General features: G+C 42.9%; 1 protein-coding gene across 4 annotated transcripts in view; it reads left to right on the top strand.

Moving 5' to 3' along the window:
* SLC38A6 (solute carrier family 38 member 6) overlaps nt 1-14387 on the top strand; it is a 44334-nt gene extending 29947 nt beyond the window's left edge. For 2 of the 4 annotated variants that reach the window (XM_054827293.1, XM_054827292.1), the window contains exons 9-16: nt 696-761; nt 953-1006; nt 2564-2643; nt 3303-3403; nt 6003-6127; nt 6971-7115; nt 7236-7330; nt 8481-14387. In XM_054827293.1, the coding sequence (XP_054683268.1) occupies nt 696-761; nt 953-1006; nt 2564-2643; nt 3303-3403; nt 6003-6127; nt 6971-7115; nt 7236-7330; nt 8481-8561 (747 nt within the window). In that variant the 3' untranslated portion in view covers nt 8562-14387. The remainder of the gene's footprint in view (nt 1-695; nt 762-952; nt 1007-2563; nt 2644-3302; nt 3404-6002; nt 6128-6970; nt 7116-7235; nt 7331-8480) is intronic. The other 2 variants (XM_054827295.1, XM_054827294.1) reach the window with 2 other exon arrangements.
* Nucleotides 14388-21785: the final 7398 nt, after the last annotated feature.

Here is a 21785-nt window from a genome sequence, read left to right as displayed (position 1 = left end):
TCAAACAAATTATAACCTCTAAAGCCAGGCAACTACAATAGGAAATTAATTAGGGTGAGGAGAGCAATGCAACTATCATTTTAAACTAGGCTCCTGAAAAAGGAGGTAACGTTTCTTATTTTAATTTCCCTTTGATTTTCTTCCCTGTTACATGGCAGTCCCTAAACCAGCAGGGTGTAGCTAAAGCCCCAATGACATTCTGGGACAATAATTGCATTTATTGTTTTTTCCTTTGCTTTCTAGTCCAAACCATATGTTTCTGCCTTTTAAGATTAGCCCTAGGCTCTGCTCTATCTCTGTTAAGGGCTTGTCTACTTAGGGAAAGAGCCTGGGACAGCTAACACAGCCGCTATTCTGTATGGGAGGCAATTTGTGTGGAGCATGGAGAGAGTGAATGCTGAGTGCTGGTTGTATTTCAGTTAATGTCAGAGCTCATTTCAGTGCACCACCTCCAGACAGGCACGCCATAAGGCTGCCAGCTGTGCATGGTAAGCAGCTGTATGGAATGGCACTGACAAGTTCTTCTGTCAGGTCTCCTTCTTGTGGCCTAAGTATCTACCAGTCAAGCCTGTTAATTTACTATGGGTATAGCTCCCTGCTTTGTGTACCAACAGTCTGATATTTTAGCGACGTATATCTAAATTTAAACTGATTTTTAGGGTATCATTCATACATTAAATATGTTGTCTTTGCAGGTTATGATAAAAAAATGGTCAATCCCTTGTCCTCTACCTCTAAATAGTGCCATAGAGACTTTACAGGTAAAGTGCATGCTGTTTTGAAGTTCTAATTTTATTAGTAACTGTAATGCTTTTTTACATTAACACTTTCAGAATTACCTTTAATTTAAATTCCTTCTTTTCATAATCATCACAGAAACTAAAAAGTTTCATGTCTGTGGTTTGGGCTTATTCTTTCAGTATGCCATTTTTTTTGCATGTATGTCTTACAGGTTTCAAATTCTACTGGGGATTGTAAAGCAAGGCTCTTTCATCTTTCAAAAGAGGTAATCTCTATTAACAATACGCAAACTTAAAGGGGGGTGGTGGTTTTTAAAGAGTTGGGGTTTAAACTCTATCCAGGGTAAGGTATTCTTCTGTAAAACTAGTTATAGGCTGCTGAAATATTTCCTATACCTGCTGCCAAGTGTTACCCAGTCTCACTCTTTCTTTTTTATGTGAAGGCTGGCTGTCCAAGTTAACATTTATGAAAACATTTTGCAAATATGACCAAACTATAAAGTATAACAGATGCAGTGGTCGTCAGCCTCATGATGCAGTTGAATCAAGCCAACTTAATATGTCCTCAGGTGGAAGTCAATGCTGCTTTACTGTACGCACACTTTTAGTTCCTTGTGAGGTAGGACAGGTTTCCTGAAACTGCCTGGGCCTAACCTTAGTTTTGGGCGTTTTTGTACCTGAAGGCCTAATGCAATCTTGTGCATTTCATTGGATGCCAGCTCTGGTATTTGTTAATTAATGTGACATTTAAATCATGTCACCGCTCATCAAGGCTTGCAGAAGAGGAAGGATCATGTAGAACTCTAGTCTCTGTGGGATGAAGAGGAAGGGAAAAAGGGAAGAATAAATCTAGGATAGGCCTGTAGTGTAGTGGAATTTAGGAGGGACACAGTTGGCTGCATTTGTCTGAAAAACCAAAATCCACGCCCACTTTCCCAAGAAAAAGAGAAAAAAAAAAACAACTTGGGCAATGCAAACATGAGACAAATGTTATCTGTAGATCAAAGAAGAAATTTTGCTTTGACCAGAAACGTCTCCTGTGAGATTCTGGCCTTTTGTCTGGCCTTTTGTGCTTTGAAGAATCTTGGGACTCATCTCTACTTCTTTTTTAATTTTAACTTTGTCAATAGAAAGTGGCATATTTTTACCAGTATGGGCCTGATTATGTCAGCACAAAAGTGTTTGTTACAGTTCAGCTTATTCCGCTTGGCAATTGTAGTAAGCTATACTAGATGGTTCATGTCTTCTATTATAAGTTTTTGGAATAATATACCACTAATTGTGTGGTTGCAACTTTAATTATATAACTATCTTAAAACTTTAGATGCCAAAGAATGTTTTATTTTCTGGATACTGTATCCAAATTTTTTGTGAAGGAGTAATAAGAAAACAGCGAAGTCAGGATGAAGCAATCAGTAAACTGACAGGTAGCTATGGATATTAGAATTTAGAAATCTTCTTAGAAAATTTCATGAATGACACACTGACTCTGGGGCAAATCCTGCTCTGTTTAGGTAAGAACTTGGCCTCAATATAGCTAAAAAAGTATCTTTCAGTTGTTGGCTTATAGACAGCCTGACCGCTCCTGATGATGCAATAGTCAGTGAGGACCACCACTTGAAGACATACTGGTTGAAAAGGTCCATTTTTTGTGGAATGATTCAGAGACGCCATTCTATGTTGTGCAGATTTATCTCAAAGCATTAATGTGGAAAGATTTCCACTCACTTCCAATGCTTGAACTGAATTCTGAATTCATCCAGATATTTTTCCAACCATCTATAATAACAAACAACCTACAAGATGTTTTTCTTCTCTTTTAGAGTGCTTATGCAATACCAACTATGGCCTTCTCTTTTCTCTGCCATACCTCAGTCTTACCCATCTATTGTGAGCTCCAAAGGTAATGTATGAAAACACATGCAATATTAAAATATAATGATAGTATTTCTGTAATATTTTCCCCAAATTAATCTTGAATAATTTTTATTTTCAAGTCAGTGCCATCAAACAATGCAGACTAAGTAGCTTTCATGGTTTTGGGAAATGTACAGTTTTAGTCTGCACTGGCTTTTCCTCTCTTACAGGAGAGAAAAGTAACAAATATGGCTCCATCATCAATGTCAGTACATTGTCCTGGCCTGGACAATCTGGAGAAAAAAGGTCATTTGCTAAGGTACTTACTAGTTAATTTTTATTGTGGTAACTGAATCTGCATTTGGCTACATCTGATTCAGTGGGTTTTTTGACCTAAATTATATATATCATCCTGTATAAATCAAAATTTTGATTTAAAAGATACTCTGGTATGTCTAAATTCCCTGCAAGATGGGAACAATGTTAGTTGTCTGCATGAAAAGCGCCCTTTAATTACCAGATTAAAAATACTTTAAAAACCCCTAACTATTACTGACAGCACAGACCTCAGCAAATACTCTGCGGTCATAAATTAAGCTGATGCTTTCTTATGAAAGGGAAACTGCTATGTAGATTGCATTGTGTTTAATAGTCCACAATACAGATTAAGCAACACTAATTTTGGGGGGGTTTTTTGCATTTTAGTCCATCGAAAAGTAGAATGCAGAGTGTAACCGTCACAGGAATTGGTCTGAGTTTCCTAATTTACTTCATGTCTGCTCTGTTTGGATACCTGACATTTTATGGTAAGTATATTCTTCAAGAATTCTTTAGAATGAAGGCTAATAATAAATGAGAAATGCATTCTGTCTGGAGTACTTCAGGCTTGTTTGTGCATTGATACACTTGAATCCTCTGAAATCTTGTTCCTGTGAAGACTTAAGAATATGTCTAACGCTGTGAAGGGTTACAGTCTCATTGACTTCTCATCGTGTAATGTAGCTAAACTTTGCAGAGTTTTTGCCCTAAAATGCTGTACAGACGTGGTATTGGTCCCTAAACTGTAGCTGAAGGTCTGTTGATGCTCTCTAATGCTACGTAATTAGACTACTGATTGCCCCTACATTCTGGACTGTGTAATATTTTCACTTAAAAACTGGGAACAAATTTATCATGGTCTGTGAGAAATTTTGAGATCTGATAATCTTGTCCAACAAGTTTGAAAGGTCTGTTGTACGGTTGTATCTTCTAGCAACTTGTGTCACTTACTAACCCTGTGATATCCCTGTGATAGTCTCCAAGTAGCACTGAGGCTGTTGCTTTTATGAGGGGAATTTGACCCACAGCAAGCTAGCCCTAATATTAGGGAGGCATGAAGGTTTGCACATGTTTTCCCTGTCTGATACAGCTTGGGTACAAAGCATGTATGGCTTCTTTGTTTTGGTTTGGTAATTTTACAAATTAATTGGAACTAACATTAGCTATTTCACTGGGAATCTGCTGGAAGTGGAAGAAAAGTTTTGCACCTTTTTTCCCCAAGTATTAGTGTATGTCTGACCATAACTGTCTGGCAATGTTCCCTTGACACTCAGAATCCTTTGAAAAATTATATGGGGAGTTTTGAAACCTCTAATAGCTTATAGGCCACTATTACAGTTTCCTGACTGTCTCCGCATGGTTTGTAGGAAAGTATAATTTTGAGTGTCACTCTGAGAGTCTGAGAGATTCAGCAGGCAGCGTGGGATAACCATCTGTCTCCAGATGAGATCTCAACAAGAAGTTAAAAAACAAAAAAAAAAAAAAAGAGGGCAGGGGGAAGAACAGTGTTAGTCCTAGAAACCATCCTGTTACCTTCGCTGTCATGATTTCTTTGGGGCAAGACCCTGTCTTGACTGTAGTCTTTTAGTCTGTTTCATTGCGAACATTTCTGGTTTTCTGCAAGCCTGATTTCTTTTAGTAACTCTCGGACTCAAGAGCCTGAAACGCTGGAAGCAACAGTGAGCATCTGTAAAAGATATGTTGTTTTTTCCCCTTGTAAGCTTCTTCTCCTTTTTTGACTTTTTGGTTGTCTTGTTTAATTAACTTATTTCTTTAAATAGAGAGAATCTGTTCCCTGTTCCTAAAACACCAGTCTCAGAAAATTTAAAACATTTTATTTTAAATTGAAAACAAAAAAAAAGCATTCCCTCTTTGAAATGAGACATGCTTCATCTTTCTGTGGTTTAGATGGTTTATTCTGTTTTCTGTGAATTTGAAACTTCATACGGTGACTGGACTTTGGTGGAAATTTTGGTCCATTCTGAAGCCCAAAAAGGCATAGAGTCAAGGTATGCCGAAAAAAGGAAAAGTCAGGGTAGAGACCACTTCCAAGGCTCCGACTTTTGCTGTTAACTTAGTGAAAATTTTCACATTAAAAGGGCAAAAGTCAAAGGTGAAGGATTCATGACTGATTCACCACTTTTTGCCCCACTTCTGCCTTGAATATTACAAAAGTAACGTTCATGGTGGTGCATCCATGGTGTACGGTACTAGAGTAATTCCACAACAGAGTTGGTTTTGCAAAGCTAAATGTGCATTTGATGGAGAGCATGTGAGGTTCTTACTGCTGAAGACAACAGAGCTATCATCTGAAAGAGTTTGGCCTCATTGGGTGCATTGCCACTGCAGTCCTCTGTCATCCTCTGGGTGTTATAGGAATCTGACAGCCTTCAGGTGTCCTTGTGTTGTACTTGTCTGCTCATTTGGCATAGCAGAAATTGTCAATAGTTTGGTTCTTTTTTCTTTTTTTAAATAAGAAATATGTTTTAGAAGTATAGGTGATGCTAGTTATCCTCCATGTAATCCAGCAATGTATTGCTAACTATAGCCAGTAATAGCACATATGCTAGCATAGTTTTGAACATTTCTTTCTTCCTTTAAATTAGAATTGTAGCTTTTCTCTCAAATCACGAAATTTTACGTTGCATATCACTTAATTTTTCAGGGGGAAATAAAAGGAAATGCAATTCAGTCAATTTACCAAAATTAATTTGTTTCTGGCTTCTAGTTCAACCAAAAGAATCTAGCGTTGACTGTTTCAGACACATAGAACAAGTTTTAGTGTATCCTTAGCTTCATGTCACATCATCTTTCTTTTTAATGCTTTCTCCATTGTATTTGTATCTTCTCTTTAGGTAGCTTTGGCTTCAGTTGAGGCTCTACAGAGACCTGCCTCCTGAAATCTTTTCAGTTTTCTTGAGGTTATGTAGTGTATCAGTAATGCCAAAGCGATGCGTATCTGCAACCCCCCTCCACTCTGCATTACTTACAAGCAAATTGATCAATTGGCATGTAAGCTCAATATGCATTGCTAATTATCTTAGTTCTCAAATGATTAACAAAGCAATTAATTTTTCTTGTTTTCAGACAAAGTGGACTCTGAATTGCTGCAAGGTTACAGCAGGTACCTGCCACATGATACTGTCATCATGACAGTTAAAGTAGCCATACTGTTTGCTGTGCTTTTGACAGTCCCTCTAATCCACTTCCCAGTAAGTACTCCTCAATGTTTTGAAGCTGGCATAAGCAATGGTAACGCTAATGCTTTGCAGACTGCAATATTTGAATCACATCTAGTCTTGTGTATCTTATTCACTTGTCAAGTGATTGATCAAAGACCACATATTTGCATATGTTCCATGAGAGCTCCAAAATAACAACTAACCGCTAAGCTAATTTGTGCTCTTGAGACAGATTTCACATTAAAACTAGCCCACAGCGTTGTTTTTAATTTAGAAAATTCAGAACTTCTAAAGTTTATTTAGTTTGATTCCCCTCCCGCCTTAAATTGAGTTTTGCTGACTTGGTTTTTCCTTTCTACATGCACGCACTCACACACAAACACACTTATACATGAAAACTCAATTTAATTGTAAATTAAAAACACATATTGACCTATTTCACAAAAAACCCTACTGTAGTTTATCAATACCATAGTAGAACTGAAAATTCATTCAGTTTTGACCAAAAAAAATTTGTGCATGCAAAACTATGTATCTAGAAGTAGTGTGTAGATTACGTATCAGTGGGCAACATGCTGACATTTGCTACCAAGAGACAAAGCATCATCCCCCAGACCTTCTTTTGTCCCTGCAAAAAAGGAGTACTTCCTTAAAACTAATGGCCATGTGATAAGTACCGCTTTAATACTGAAATAAACTGTGCTACAGAAAGACAAAACATTTAACTATTGCTAAACTTCTTGCATTTTGATTTTTAAATGTTCTTCCACATCTGGAATGATGTAATTCTTAAGTTTCTGAAATTGAGATAAGAATAAAATATATGTATATGTGTGTATTTACCCATGCAATGTTTCTTTTCATATTATGTAGGCAAGGAAAGCTGTATTGATGGTATTTTTCTCTCACCTTCCTGTGTCGTGGATTTGCCATATCCTTGTCACTTTAACACTGAATACAGTTGTTGTGTTGTTTGCAATGTACGTGCCAGACATTAAAAATGTATTTGGAGTAGTTGGTAAGTTGTTGCGGTTGTTGGTTTGGTTTGTTTAACTTTTCTTCAAAAAATTCAGTATTATGATAAGCTAATATACTACAATTTTGCTCTAAGTAAAATCTTACTTTCTGTTTTTTAAAGGTTCAACCACATCAACATGTTTGCTTTTTGTATACCCTGGACTATTTTATCTTAAACTTAGCAGAGAGGACTTTTTATCACCACAGAAGCTTGGGGTATGCTTTTTTTCCACGTGTGCTAGTTATATTTTAACAGGCTAATTTTAGATGCATCTTAATACACTGTAGAGCACATAATCCAACGGGCAAAGTTCTTGTTTTCCTTGCAGTTCACAAAATCTGTGAGCATTTTCTTTTATCCTTCATGATAGCTCTAGTCTTTCTAAAACTCCTTCTTCACCAGACATTTTTGACTAGTGGTATGTCCATATGCCAGACCGTTGATCTGAATACATGCTTTTCCTATAGTTTTCAGATGTTGACTTTTAATCCAATTTCTCCTCAGTTTTCACGCATTACTCTGATGTTGTCTGGGGAGCTGGGACAAAGCCAAACTGTGTTTAAGTGAAACAGTGTTTATGCTTGTTTTCTATGTAAGCCTTCACAAAAACATCTTTATTTTTCTTCCTTTTTCCCCCTCCTCTTTATGGTTTCTCTTTTGGTGTAGTAGGTTAAGTTCTAGTTGGAATTTGTGCAGCAGCCTCCTTTTTTGCTCTGTAACCGTTTGTCTTCATTTTAACCACTGCTCAGCAGAGCAACTTCATGACAGTGGCTAAAATGCTGATAGACTGTTTGTACGTAGTCCTTCTGCCATTCTTACGATTCATGGGGCTGCTCTAGTATTGACAAAATAGGGAATCTGAAAGAAAATCTAATAATGATGTTCTCTGACCATTTAAAGTCTTGACTAGTTCCAACAGATTTGGGGCCTTGTTATAAATCAGCAATCTACTGTCTCTTGAACTGTGGTTTTATTATCATCTGGCTATTCAAAAATGTAAAGAGTCCATTGTAACTTGAATTATATTTTGAGTAAAATACAAATTCAGTTTCTTAATTTGTTCAGAGTTGTAAAGGGCAAAGGATTTTTTAATTATTTTTTTCTTTGCAGATGGATAGTATGAGCAAGCAAACCAGACTGCTCTGCGAGTTCCCAATGAACCTATCCCAGAGCAGGCTTAGTTTAGTTTCCCCCTAAGCAGATACTTTGTGTTTGAAGACTGAGTAATTTGAAACATTAAAGATTATTTTAAAAGACACTATTTAAACCTGTTCTTACAAGTTTTTTCATCATTAGTTATAAGCCTTAGAAATGTAAAGTGCTTCCTTCAGGAAAATATTCATTTTTGCTTTTTTTTCTTCACAGGCGTGTGCATTGGTTATTTTCGGCATTTGTGTTGGCCTTCTCAGTTTAGTTCTAATAATTTTCAATTGGATTAATCCGTAACAGCCTATTGTCACTGTCTGAACTGAGCTTCAGAAAAACAGCAAGACCCAGAGACATGTCAAAACTACTGAAATGAATGCTGGACATCCTAAAGAGAACACTGACCAAAGCTGTCTACAGAAGAAATAACGCTCTTTTTCACTGCATTACTGATGTGCCCCATTTAATCTTGAGTCACTCTCTTCAGTTAGTTGGACAATTAGTCTTTGCCATTCTAAAATACTAGTTTTTGATGATGATGTAATTATCTAATTATGACAGGTAAAAAAATCCCTTGAGAATTTAGCAATGCAAAAATGGTTTAGTGCACATGGTGAACAAAAGCAGAACCTTGAAATAACTTATCTTTAAAAGACAGTGAAATGGATAGATATTACATCAATCACGATGTGCGTATCGTGATGTGTGCATTTAGGATAATGCACACATTGTCCTAAACAGTGAAAGACTTCTATTGCTTAAATCATTTCCAAAATTTCACCGAGTTCATATTAAGAACTTCCTGATTCCAAATGTTTACCCTAATTTATCCTAACATGGATCCAGAAACCAACTGCCTTAGCCCAGTTTAATGGGCATATCACGTGAGTTGTTTTTATAAATACAGTTTTTATACCTCAAGTGTACTTGAATCATATTGAAGTAATTTTTAAATTAGAAGGCTTTGCCCATCTGGCATAATAGCTTTTAGCAGCATTAGGAAGTATTTCCATTTTGCAGCTAATAGACATTTTTCAATTAATATCTGGGTTTGAATATTATTCAGTGTACCTCAGTATTCCTCCCAGCGAAAGACTTTTTTCTTTTTCTCTCTTACTCCCATTTTTACAAGTGTTTCATATTTGAAATAGAGTGTATCTGTATTTTATGTATACTATTGTGTGTCAGAGAAGGTTTGGGCTTGAAAGGTGAAATTCTGCCTCTGTTGAAGACAAAGGAAATTTATATTTATGGAACCCTAATTTTACCTCGGATCTCTCAACTTTCATGTACCCTTTTATAATTCTTTTGGCTAAATGAAATGTGAATGCAATTTTCAACACCAACTTGTTAAATATGGTATCGAGTGCCCACCACAACCATTGCTCATATTAGTAGAATGAAAGCAGTAGCTGATATCATGGTAAGGTTTTTAAAATTCGTTTCTATCAGATGGGATCTGGTGTCTTTAAAATAGCCTAATCTCTTCAGAGACTTTGTGCCCTAAGGAAGCTAGGCCTCCACAGAAATGGTTTGTGTAAAGTTAAGAAATTAGACCTCAGCCTCAAATGGCAAGATTTAGTGAGTGGAAAGTTCTTCATTATTTCCAGATGCAATATTTCTTTTAATTTAGCTTAGCACTTGTATGTCTGAGAAGTGGAATAAGACACAAGTGAAACATAGCAAAATAGTACATTTATGTAATATGAGAGCAGCTAGTAAGTGACATTTAAATATTTTTTTCTGTCCACAAAGTGCGCAGTTAGCAAATTAGTTGATTATTGCTAGAAAGTGCTGAGACAGTTCTGTTGAATTACATTTTATCGGTTGAGAAGGAGGAGATGCCCCAGACCCTGGCATTTCTAACTTTTTAGCAGTGAGGCTGTGCTATTAACCTTTTTAATTATGTCACATTGGACTTGGAAAACACTGATTGATGTGCCAACTTTAACATAACCCCAATTGATCCTCCCCTGTCTAATAGGGAGGAACAGAAATAAGCAGAGTTGGAGTCACCACCTCTATTCCTGAGCTGACAAACCAGGATTTCTGTGACTTCAGTGCCAGCAGATCACTCTGCTCCCTGGGGATCCGTAAGATATTTTTCCTTTTTGATAGATGGCCTGAAGGCACCCAGGTGGTGCAGCTTGGTACTGCTTCAGGAATCTTTTTTGCCTGGGAAATACTCTTCTACTTAACGAGTTTAATGTAGAAGTAGATGTGTGTGGTGATGCCTGGGAACTAACTCAGAAGTTTTGGTAGGATCCCCACTCTGCACGAATTGGTACGCGATCTTCTGGCAAAGACTGCAGTTATTTTTATCATAAAGTTTCTAGCAGAGTTTTCATGACACAAGGTGAGCCATCTAATAGTTTGTCAGTACCAGGAACAGCATGTCCACTCTTGGCCAGAAGTTCGCAACAACTTCTGTGGCACTGGCAGCGGCTCCTGGTCAGCATGTTTAACTGGCAGAAAGCCAGCGTGACCGGGAGATGTGACACGTTATCTGCCAAAAAAAAACAAAAAAAATGAACTGAGTGAGCTTGCTTAGGGGACAAGAAAAGTGAGGGAGTGGTAGAGGTTGGACTGCCTTTTTGAGCAGCAGCAGCCATTAGATCAGCTCATTTTTCTCCTAAAACCTCGCACTTTGCCCAGCAGTTTTGTTTAGCAGGTTTAAGTGTGTGTGCACGCCGGGGATGCCTCCAACTTGAGAGGTCTCCAGCCTCCTTTGATCAGGGGGTCGATCAGACTTCCTCAGCCTTGTGTGAGCATTAATGGTTGGGGCTCCCAATCTTGCCTTTAGTCTTGCTGTTCTCCCAGCCTGTTTAACTCTTCATAACCAGGTGTAGCTGCCTTCCTGCCTGTGGCTACCCTCTAATCGCTGTAGTTCACAGCCTTCGTTACACTATAGGGATTCAGCCACTCGTAGTATCTCAGGCAGTAGTGTAAAAAGCTAAATCTCTACCTTATAAAAGCATACCTTGAGAAAGCAGTGACAGCTGTACACCAGGAAATGATTTTCTGTCTGACTGAACCAAAACCCTTTAGGAAAACAGGAGACCTTACATTCACGTGAATGAACTGTAGGGGCTTTTTGAGACACTTGAATTTAGGAGGAATATTTACTAGAAATTTTAGGGAAATTGTTTCTCATTTATCATACGCTCTTGTAGCATACTATTGAGTAATACTCATAATCACTGCAGTCACGTTATTTTAAACTCTAACCACCAAGACTTAACACTAAAGACTTGGTTTATCTGTGAAGGTGCAGAAAGTTGGCAAAGTTTTGCTAAGCTCTTGCTCTTCCTCCTCCCCCTGAAAAAGCTGGGTCTTGCCATGCATTCTAACAGTCTATTCGTACACAGGCAGTTGGGTTTGCGTGCATCATCTTAAAAATTGTGACTGAGAAGATACCTGAAATACAGTGTTAATTTTACAGTTGATTCCTGTAATGCTATGGAAATCACTACATTATTGGTTTTAATCCCTGGGTATTATCCTAACTAGCCTGGCTATTGACTAACTATCCTAGTAGGTAGGTTTTGGAATGACGAACGCCAGTGTATGAAGTTAATACTTGGTGAGGATGAATGGAAGCAATTCACACCTCTGCTGGAGATCTATTATTACATTTTGGCTGCGGTGCAGAAGGGATAGCAGCACTGAGGTTTACAGAATGTGTGTTATCTTTCATCTGAAAAAGAGTTAGAAATACTGCTACTTTCAAGTTTTGGTGATACATAACTTAAAATATGGAAAGAGAGGGAGAGGGGCAGAAAGAACTTCTATTTCCAAATTCAGAAAAAGATACGAGCGTTTTCCACAATGAAAAAGGAGAGTAAGGACACTTTTTTTATCGTTCACATCTACCAGACTGTTCTGTTTGTTGGGTCTGTGTAAAAGTTTCACTACAATTGTGCACTAGGATGAATTTTTTGAGCAAAACAAGCCTCCAATCTGGAACTCTGCTCACTGACATGTTGCTAAATACATTTTTTCTTTATTCTTGTGTACATTTTTTCCCCTGAATTTCCAGATTTATAAATTTCATTAGTTCTGCTTTATTACCTGTAGTTAGCATTTTCCAACCTTCTTTTCTGAGGACTTACCAGCAATGGACGAAGTTTGCCTTTCCCCAGCTGAACAAGAACAATGTAACAGATGAAAATTAATTGGTTGCCTTTGATTTGTTTTCTCTCATTCTCCTATTTCCATTCCTTGTCCATTTGAAGGCTGCTCAAATTTCAGATGGACTGTGGTAAGCTGGGTGTGGAGAGTGTCTCTTGTAAACAGCTTTGCAGGAATGAGTGCTGCCAAACAAAAGCGCTTTAAACTGGCCTTTGTATTGTGGCAAACGCTCGTGTTTTATTCCTGTGTTTGTAAGCAGTTTGTATCTTAATATATTGATTTTTGTAGCAATAAGTTTGTTTAAAATTCTCTCTTCTGTCCCTGTATAGTGAAAATTGAGACACTGTGAAACTGTCTTAGCCTCTCTCTGTCCCTCCTTTCACCTTCCTCTTTGTTTCAGTTTTGCTTTAATATTGGTTACGTGGCACTGAGCAGGCATGTGCCATTAGCTGACAGTCAGTGATCGTTATGGGGAGTGCAGCCTGGGTGAGGAGACGGATCGAGGGAAGCACCACTTTATCCGTGGCTGCAGGCTTGATTTTCACTAAGTGCCCACCGCTGCTTGTCCCTGAAGGTCAATGCTACACGTAGGCAAACTTTGGTGTGCCCATCATGTCTTTCTTGTAAGAATTTGTCTTTTTGAAATGTGGAGGCATCTTAACTTTGCAACATGGGAAAACTCTGCAGATTTGGAGTTCTTAAATCACGTGTGTCGTGTAATATACCCAAGATGCTATATTTCCTACCCTTGCAATCCTCCTTAATGAAGATGAAGACAGGATGGTGCAACGAGGTCTCTCTGATTGAGCTGCTACGGCAAGTGTTAAATCCTTGAGCGGCTCGTAAGCGTGTTGTTTGCATGACAGAGAAGATGGACTTGGGCTTTATTACTCATGCTTGTGCATGAGAGAATATGGGCTTGTGCCATTTCTCATGCTGCGCAAAGTATCGTTTTGGTATGGATCTGGAAGTCGGTGCTCCAACAGCTGTGGCCCGTGGAGGCTGCAAGGATGCAGGGGAGCCGTCAGTCAATGCTTGCTGGTTCTGAGGCTCCATAGGCATCTCCTTTGGACAGAAGTAGAGCAGGGTGATGGACCCATGTGGGTATTATTTCCCCTGACCCGATATGGCTAGTCTCATTTCAAATAAATTCCTAAAATTAGTGTTGAGAATTATTTGTGAAGACCATGAAACGCTTTCATTAGCACTAGCTCATGAACATTCAGCATTACGTGTGATAGGTGAGGACAGAAGCCTGTCTGTTTGGACAGAAACACCAGTGATATCAGCAGTGCCGCGGAGGCGTACGTCTGTGGGCAGCTCCCAGCCCCTGCTGAACCAGAGGCAGATTCGGAACTCAGAGTGCTGCCATGTCAGCAGCCTGGGGTGTTTGCACCAATACTTCTATAAAATAGAGATGAACATATTTACCAATGCATCACTGTAAATAGTTGAAGATTAATCAACTTGTTTCCAAATGTCCCTACTTAAGGAAGTGAAAATTCATATACTTACTTCTATAGTGGACATCCTAATGTGCTCTCTAATTCAAGATTGAAATTCAGATCACTCTGGGAGCTGAAGTAACATTGATTGAACTCCTTTCCATTTTACCTGAAATTGTTGGTTTACAGTTGACTTTCATGTTGAAAGCATTACTTGTAGTTGCTCTGCATACTGAAAAACCTTTGGACACGTTTGCTGCTACTTCCTAATGACTGTTGGTGGGAGAGAATTTTCAGTATTACAAAAGCGCTGCCTAATTTCTATGTTTTGTGGTGGTGTTTTTGGTATTTGTGTTTAGTGATCATCCAACCACGGTTCACGTGGGATTGAAATTCTTAAAATTAATAATTGTATGTAAAAATTGCCTAGCTCATGTCAAACCTGTATGTCGCACAAGTTTCCTATTTTGAGTTCTCCCTCCCTCAGATTCCCTGTGGAACAGCCAGGGCACGTTCCAAAAACCCCAGAAAATAAAGAACAGTACTTGCATCTCGTGCGATTGTCATCTTTGTTTTGTGTGTAAGGTGCCTGCTCAGTGAAATCACCGAGCGTTGTCTCTGCCATTCGTTCCTGATGTGCAGTGGTGTTGCTGCAAGCCCCAGCTCAGGCTGTAGCACTCCTCTTGCCAGGGAAGGGTGTCATTCTTAAAAATCACTCCTGTTTTGCTGGTGGTAGCACTTACATGTGTTCTCCTTCATTGACGTAGGTGTGTGTGACCCCTGCAGGCAATGTCTTGCAGCACCCAGCTTGAAATGGATGTGAGACATGGTCTGGGAAGCTGCTACTAATTGCTCCTTGTGGACCTGTCCACTCTCAGCACAGCGTTTGATTTTCCTCTTTGAACTAAAGGTAAAGGATGCAGAAAATAACTTGTCCAGCAAGAATTGCATTAGACATCCTCAGAGGTCTTGGTTTCATCGACGGCAAACCTGCCTCTTCTGCGTTCTTTTGCTCCTCTCTATGAAACAAGAGGCAGCAGAAGAGATCCCACAGCTGCAGCTGTGCAGCGTGCTGCCCCGGTGCCTGGCTGGTCCGGCTGTGAAAAACCGCTCGTGGAAACCCCTTTGGGAAGGGCCTTCTTGTGTGGCAAGGTGCGGGTCAGCCAGGGAAGGCAGAACATGCGTTACGGGGTAGTAGCAAGAGGGACGGTGGCTGCCCTGGAAGGGCTCTGGAGCAGGGATGCAGTTTTGGGTTGTAAATCACGATGCTCTCTAATAGCTGTAACTGACAACCCGTGAGCACAGCTCCGGGTGCTTTGCAAGGTCTAAGGGAGTCCTGAATAGAAGCAAAAAATGAAAAAAACCCCCTCGTTATTGTGCTGCTGGCTCAATTCCAGAGCTGTCTGAATGCTCACACACGTGGAAATGAATATCAGCAAATCTGTGTTTACTGAATAACATTTCCCCAACTAGAACTGGTACCCAATGACACAAACCCCGGCTTTTTCAAGCGTGATGCAGAATTTGGTCTTGCACCGCACCAGCTGCCTGTACCTGTTTTTGTTGCTGAGCGGGTCCTACCCGTGCTTGGCACTTCTCTTGCCTCCAGCATCGTTGCTCGCATGTTAGTGGTTTACACAGCAGCCGCACGACGCCAGGCAGCTCTCTGCACCTGGTTTAAATTTAAAGCTCGTTTGCACATGATGTCACACTTTTATTGTCAGCCCGGTGAAGGTCAAGACAGTTCGTTTTGGGAAGGTTTGCATTGTTGAGCCTTTACAGTGCTGCCATTAATGCCTTCACCATCTGACTTACATTTCAGTTTTCTGGCATGATGTAATCAAAGGCACTAGATTTATACGATGAACGGGGAGGCTGGTGCGGTGGCTAATCAGCCCAGGTTGCGGAACTATTTTTCTGGAGACCGACGGTGGAAATTACTGCTCCATGCATCATGTAGCAAATCGTGGATCTGGCCAGAGGAGAGTTAACGAGCCCTGGAAGCTCGGGGTGGTTGTTACAGGCTGTTGCCTTTCAGGAGCCATCGACCGGAGTGGGACGGTGTTCCCGGGAGCCCGGTCTCTCCACCCTCCCAGGTAGCTCTGCTTGATAATGGGATTTACATGCAGGGATGGAGAAAAGATTTGGGATGTGGTTATGATGGCGCAGAACCCGTAGGGCTGGAGTCAAGGGCCATGAAAATCTCAGGCCTTATTGTCGCCTCCTCCAGTCGTGCTCTGCTGTTTCATTTTGTGCGTCGGTCCGGAAGCGGGGCTTCAGCGTAGCGTTTCCCCAGCTGGGTTTGTGCAGCTCGTGGCTATGAATCTCCTGTAGGAAGGGTTTAGGCAGCGCGTGTGTTTTATAGCTCCTTACAGGTCTGGCACTGGGGGTAGCTCGTGGGATGCGTGTGTAGATTTTTGCTTCAGGATTTTGATGAACAGCTTCCATCCCTGTTAAAGGGAGAAATGGCAGAATTCATGCTTTTTAAGGTCTACAATTCACTTCTCTTTCTCCAAATATACAAACTGACATTTGATCCTTCAGGCCTAAGCTTTGAAGAGCCTGAGCAGTGAGACAGAATCAGCTTCGTGATGGTGGGTACCAGATGCAGAGATAGTCTGGGCAGAAGCTGTGCCAAGGGCTGTTAACCCGTGTGCATATGGCGTTGGGGCAAACTTTTGAAATAACACTGACCTTCTCCTCCTCTTGCTCCATTTTAATTGCCAGTCATTGTGTGGTCACAGGAGGGCTCCTCACCCCTGAGCTTTGGGTAGGGGTGCAGGGGAATTTCCACTACTGCTCACTGACTGGGTGCTGACCAAGTTCTTCAGGGCTTGGAGTTCAGAGGTGCAGAGAGCTATAGGTGAAATCACCTGTGGTGGGTAAAGGATGCCGATGGAAGGTCTGTCTGGAGGTGACTTTGCTCAAACAGGGAGAGTTGAGGTCACTGGAAAGCATCTGAGACTCAACACTTGCATAGTCCATTCCTCTGCCCAGGCTCCGGGGAGGTTATAGCCTTCACTGCCCTTTGGTGTTGTCTACATGTTTGAGTACAGGGTCACTGTGCACATTTCTCTCAACAACGATATGTGGAATTTTTGCCTCAACCATTACTGCTTCTTCAGGATGTTGGTCCTTTTACCACCCCGGATGTGGGATCTCAGGAGTGATGCAGCACAGCGACGTCCTGCTTGCAGACTGCGACTTGCTGAGCACTATTAGCAAGGAAAGGTGGAGTGAAGAGCTAAAAGCCCTTTTCTTGTATCAGTTGATATTTATCCATAAACTCTGTCACATGAAAGTGGGCTGCTTTGGATTTGGTGGCCACTGAGACCGGTGAAGCGCAAACGGAGTCGTTCCTGGGGCGCTTTGGGGTCGCTGGCTGTTACTGCAGCTTGGCCCTTCCCAAGGGTCAGAAAGGGTTCGAGGTGGGGATGAGTAAGAACCGCCTTGGCTGTTACGCAAGCAATGATACCGTCACAGGTAACCAGGCCTCTTGCACAGGGTGATCGCCAGATGGGATTAAGGAGAGGTCCACGCCTCGGGGGACTCCATTGCACGATGAGGTGTGCCTTGTGAGGTCCACGATGCTCTCTGGCAGCCACAGTGGGACAGGGAGCTATGTGGATGTGGCCATTTTTAATGCTCATCAGAGTGTCGCTGCTGGAGCCAGCTCCAAAATTATTGTTGAAATGGTACGGTTTTCCTTTTGGTATTTGCTGGCATGGTTTCCACTGCTGTTTACAAGTCATTTCTTCTGGAACCATCTGAGCAACGGGAACATTTGTCTGGTCCTTTTCCAAGGGGAGATTACTCGAATGATGGTGGAGAGACATTGTCTCAGCCTGGCTGCCAAATGTTAGTCGAAGACGTCTGTCTTGCCATTCCTTAATCTGACAGTTCAATTTGGTGGGTCAGAAGCCAAGGCATGACGTTTTCCCAGGGGATGCAAAGCCTCAGGCTGGAGATATATGGAAACCATGGACAGTTGTTTTTTTTTTTTCCCCACGAATTCTGAAAGTTGATACTTGACCTTCTTCCAGCCACTGAAGCCGTTCCACCAGGGCAGGGGCCTTGAGTTTGCCACGTTTCGTCTAAACAAGGCCTTTCCCTTTGAGCAGAGGTGTCACCACACGCTCCCCAGCACGCTGCGAAGGGGGAAATATTTGGCTTGAGCACTTCCCTGACACCCCTCACTCCTTCTCCGGGAGTGGAATACAAACATGAGGGCTTTAGGGGTCCCGGGAGAGACCGAGTGAAATTCCTTGCTTTGAAATGAACCTTAATGCCGAGAAATTGAGTCTTTTAAAAATGTAACACTAAGCACAGTGTTTCGCTAGGCGTAAAGGAACTCCACGCTGGTGTTTTGATAGCTCAGCATTATCTATTAGGCTCCAGCATCAGGGATTCAGGGGACAGCTGAAGTGATCTATCACATGGAGATTTCTGTGGAGGGGTTTGGAGCTTTTGTGCACATTTTAGCTCCAGCTTTGACTTGCAGGGTTTGCCTCTCCTTCAAGGAGAGTTTGAAGTCCTTTGAAGGTGTTTGCTTTAGGGACCTTTCCTCTGTGAAAGGGTAGCGGAGCAGCCTTGGCCATATAAATCAATTTGGAAGTGAGTTATAAAGTGCTTAATTTGCCTTCTATTAAAATTCCTTGTCGTCCCTCCAGTCCCTACAGCTTGCTGTTAAATGAGCCCTTGGGAAGATGGGGATTGAAGTCCCTTTCTGTGCTGCACAGGGAATGTGCTTGACTGGGAAGATCTAAAAAGCAAAGCCCAATGGATGTCGCCTGTAAAAACAGGTGAGGTTTTGTTGGTAATTTGGTGAATTTAAAAGCTCTTTGTTGTCCCATGCCAGCTCAGCTCGGCGGGAGGACACAGGTGAGCCTGCCCTCCATTTCTGCAGGGTGCCTGGCCCCACAGCCTGGTCGCCCCGGGGCTCGCTCACTGTCCAGTTTGGGCAAACTGGCGCCAACCCAGTGCTCCATTGCTCGCTGGGGGCTTTGAGTGATGATAAAGAGTGCCCAAGGGTGACACAGGTGCCTGAGGGTTGGTCTCCTTTTGGTTGTGTCTTGCTGCTGGAAAAGTGTTTAGAGCCTAAATGCCAGAGGCTTTCAATGAAGCCTGAATCTTCAGGATCCAGCCCCCAAAGAAGGGCTCCCTCTGCCCAGGCTGGGCTCTGGCACAACTAGGCCAGTCCTGGAATGGCCATGGGACTGCTGTAGGGTGCTCAGGCTGCAGAGAGGCCAAGGCTACAGATCACCAAGGCAAAGGGATTCCCTGGCCCTGCTGTCCCCCCCGGGGCAGGAGGAAGGTGGCCAAGAGTGGCAGGGAGGAGGTAGCAAGGGGAGAGGAAGGATTTGCTGGGTTGTCTCTTCAAACTGTGTCATTTTGCTGACCTAGAGCAGAGCATGGCACTATCCCTGCTGTGCAGGGGGTCTGCAGGGCTGGGATGGGGACATCAGCCCCGCTGCTCTGTCACCCTCCGTGCCTCAGCTGCCTGCACCTCCCTGTGACGGTTGCCTGGTCTGCCCTCACCCCCCTCCATGGTCCTATAGTGGTGACCCATCTTGTAGCTTCATCCTCTGCCTTCATGGACACCAGAGGGGAGCCTGAGGTCAAAGCCTGTCACTCAGCTCCTTCTGAGCTGTCCGTAAACATGCTCGCCTGTCCCCGAGGGTGTAAAAAAAGCCACAGGGGGTGGCTCAGCGGGTGGGAGACGCTCCCAGCGCCGGGATGGCACCTCCCAGGCTGCTTCACCGAAATGACTCCACCAGCGTTAACGCTTCACCGAAATGACTCCACCAGCGTTAACGCTTCACCGAAATGACTCCACCAGCGTTAACGCCGGGATCGTTTAACCACTGTCACCTCTCTGGGAATCAGGCAAAGTTGCCCATCACCGCCCTCTGCCACAGGCAACGCAGCAGCCGCAGGGTTTGTTGCTGCATCCCAGCAACTCCAGATGGTTTTGGTCTCTGCTGAGCTTCATGGAGCCAAAACTTCAGCGAGCGGCTGCGGGAGCTGCCTCCCGCCCGGCCTCGGTGCGGGGACACGCATGGGCTCAGGCCTGGGGTGGGGAGAGCACAGGGGACTGGGACCGGTGCCCAGGACGGCTCTGCAGGCTGCTCACCCCCCAGGCAAGAGGTCTTGGGGCAAAGTAAACCTTATTTCTAGCTTTATTTATCATGTGGGTAACGTTAGCTGCTGTCCATAGCAATAAGCGAAACTTAGCTTCAACTGGGGCCATTGCAGCAGATGTTTTGCCATCCCCAGCCCAGGCTGATGTGTTTAAAGACTCATCTTTTCTGGTTTAATCAGAACCACAGAAATGTCCAGGTTGCTGGAAGCATTTTAAAAATGAGCCTACACAGCAGCGAGTGTCGTTATCAGGAGCTGCTGAGCAAACACACAGAGTTTAATAGGGTAGCACAACTCTTTTTGCTTCTATTCTCTGTAAAAAAAGGTTGAAACACCAGGAGTGGAGAGAGCCATTTGCTGAACCTGCATGTCTATTTTTACTCCCCGGCTCCATAATGTTCCTAGAATAAATTTTTTAGTGCACAGCAGGGTAGGAAAAAAATAGTGCTGATGGCATCCCTGCTATCCCCATTGTGCTGCGAGGAAAGGGGGCAGCTGCTTTGCTGACCTGTCACTTGCATAAACCCACATTCCAGGTACAGAGGCCATTTGCTCATCGGGGTTGGTTTGACGAAATGGCCACCGGGGTTTATATATAGACACTGCCTGTCCTGCCAAGTTGTCTTAAATTCTTGTAAGTTGAATGAAAGTTGGAGGGCATGGGAGAGGATCAGCTTGAAAAATAGAGCCGCTAATCTGCCGGTGTCTCTGGGAGAGCCTGCTGGGATGTCCCGTCCCGTCCCCCCCCAGGGATTTCGAGCATCCGTGGGCATCCCGCTGGGAGGGGGAAGCAGGTGGTGCCCCCGCACCGGCCCGGGGCTGTGGGCTGCTCCATGCGCTGCTGTGGCCACCGCCGGGGTGCCGGGGGCTTGAGTGATGAGGGGAGGGTGGGAGGAATATTTATAGCTCGTCTCGGCGCCGGGCCTGGGGGGTGATGGCCATCCCGGGGATGTGAAGGGCACAAGTGTTCAGGGCAGCGGGATGCAGGGACCGGGAGCATGAATGCCCCGATGGTAAGGGCAAGGGGTCTGCAGCACCTTGCTGAGCCCCCAGCCCCTCCATCGATGCATTTTGTGCAGAGCAGGAGGAAACACTTGGGGCTGGGCTGGGGGGGGACAGCTCATGCCCAGCGATGTCCCGGTGGGCAACCCCAGCCCACCACGAAGCCATCCTGTGGCTCAGGCTGGGCTAGCCGTGCCCTAGGCACCCGTGGAGCTCTGCTCTTGGCCGGGAGCACAGTTACATGCTGATTCCTCTCGTCTATATCTAACCTGTTTTTTAGGATTGCATGGTTTGCCTCAGATCATGCTGCTTTAATTATGCCAAAAAACCTCAGCAGAACAAAAGGTTGTTTTGAGGTAGGAAAACATTGCCCTTGCCCTCAGCATCCTCGCGGTGGAAAAAGCCCAAAGCAGCCCCAGCCCCACAGCCAGGCCCACGCCTGGCCCTGGACACCCACCAGCTTCCCCTGTGGAGATTTTTGGGAAGTCACTAACAGGGACTGGACTTGATGTTAATTCTTGTGTCTGCCTCATCTAAGCATTTTTTTTTTCTTTCTGAAAATGCTATGAACATTGAGGGTATTTTTCACCTTTCCTTGAACAGATTATACTTATCTCCATCAGAGTTCAAGTATCAGCTTGATACTTCATTAATGGCACTGATACGGATTTTTTTTTTTTTTTTTTAAGTGATTCCATGTCTGTGCTGAAATCTGACTCTGGAGTCCCAGGGTAATCAGCAGAACTGTGCCACGTTGCCAATTTTCACCGCTTCAGTATGAATTAGCAATACCTGATACGCGTAC

The sequence above is a fragment of the Grus americana genome, chromosome 5 (assembly GCF_028858705.1).
Source record: "Grus americana isolate bGruAme1 chromosome 5, bGruAme1.mat, whole genome shotgun sequence".
NCBI lineage: Eukaryota > Metazoa > Chordata > Aves > Gruiformes > Gruidae > Grus > Grus americana.
This window is presented reverse-complemented; position numbering and strand designations above follow the sequence as displayed.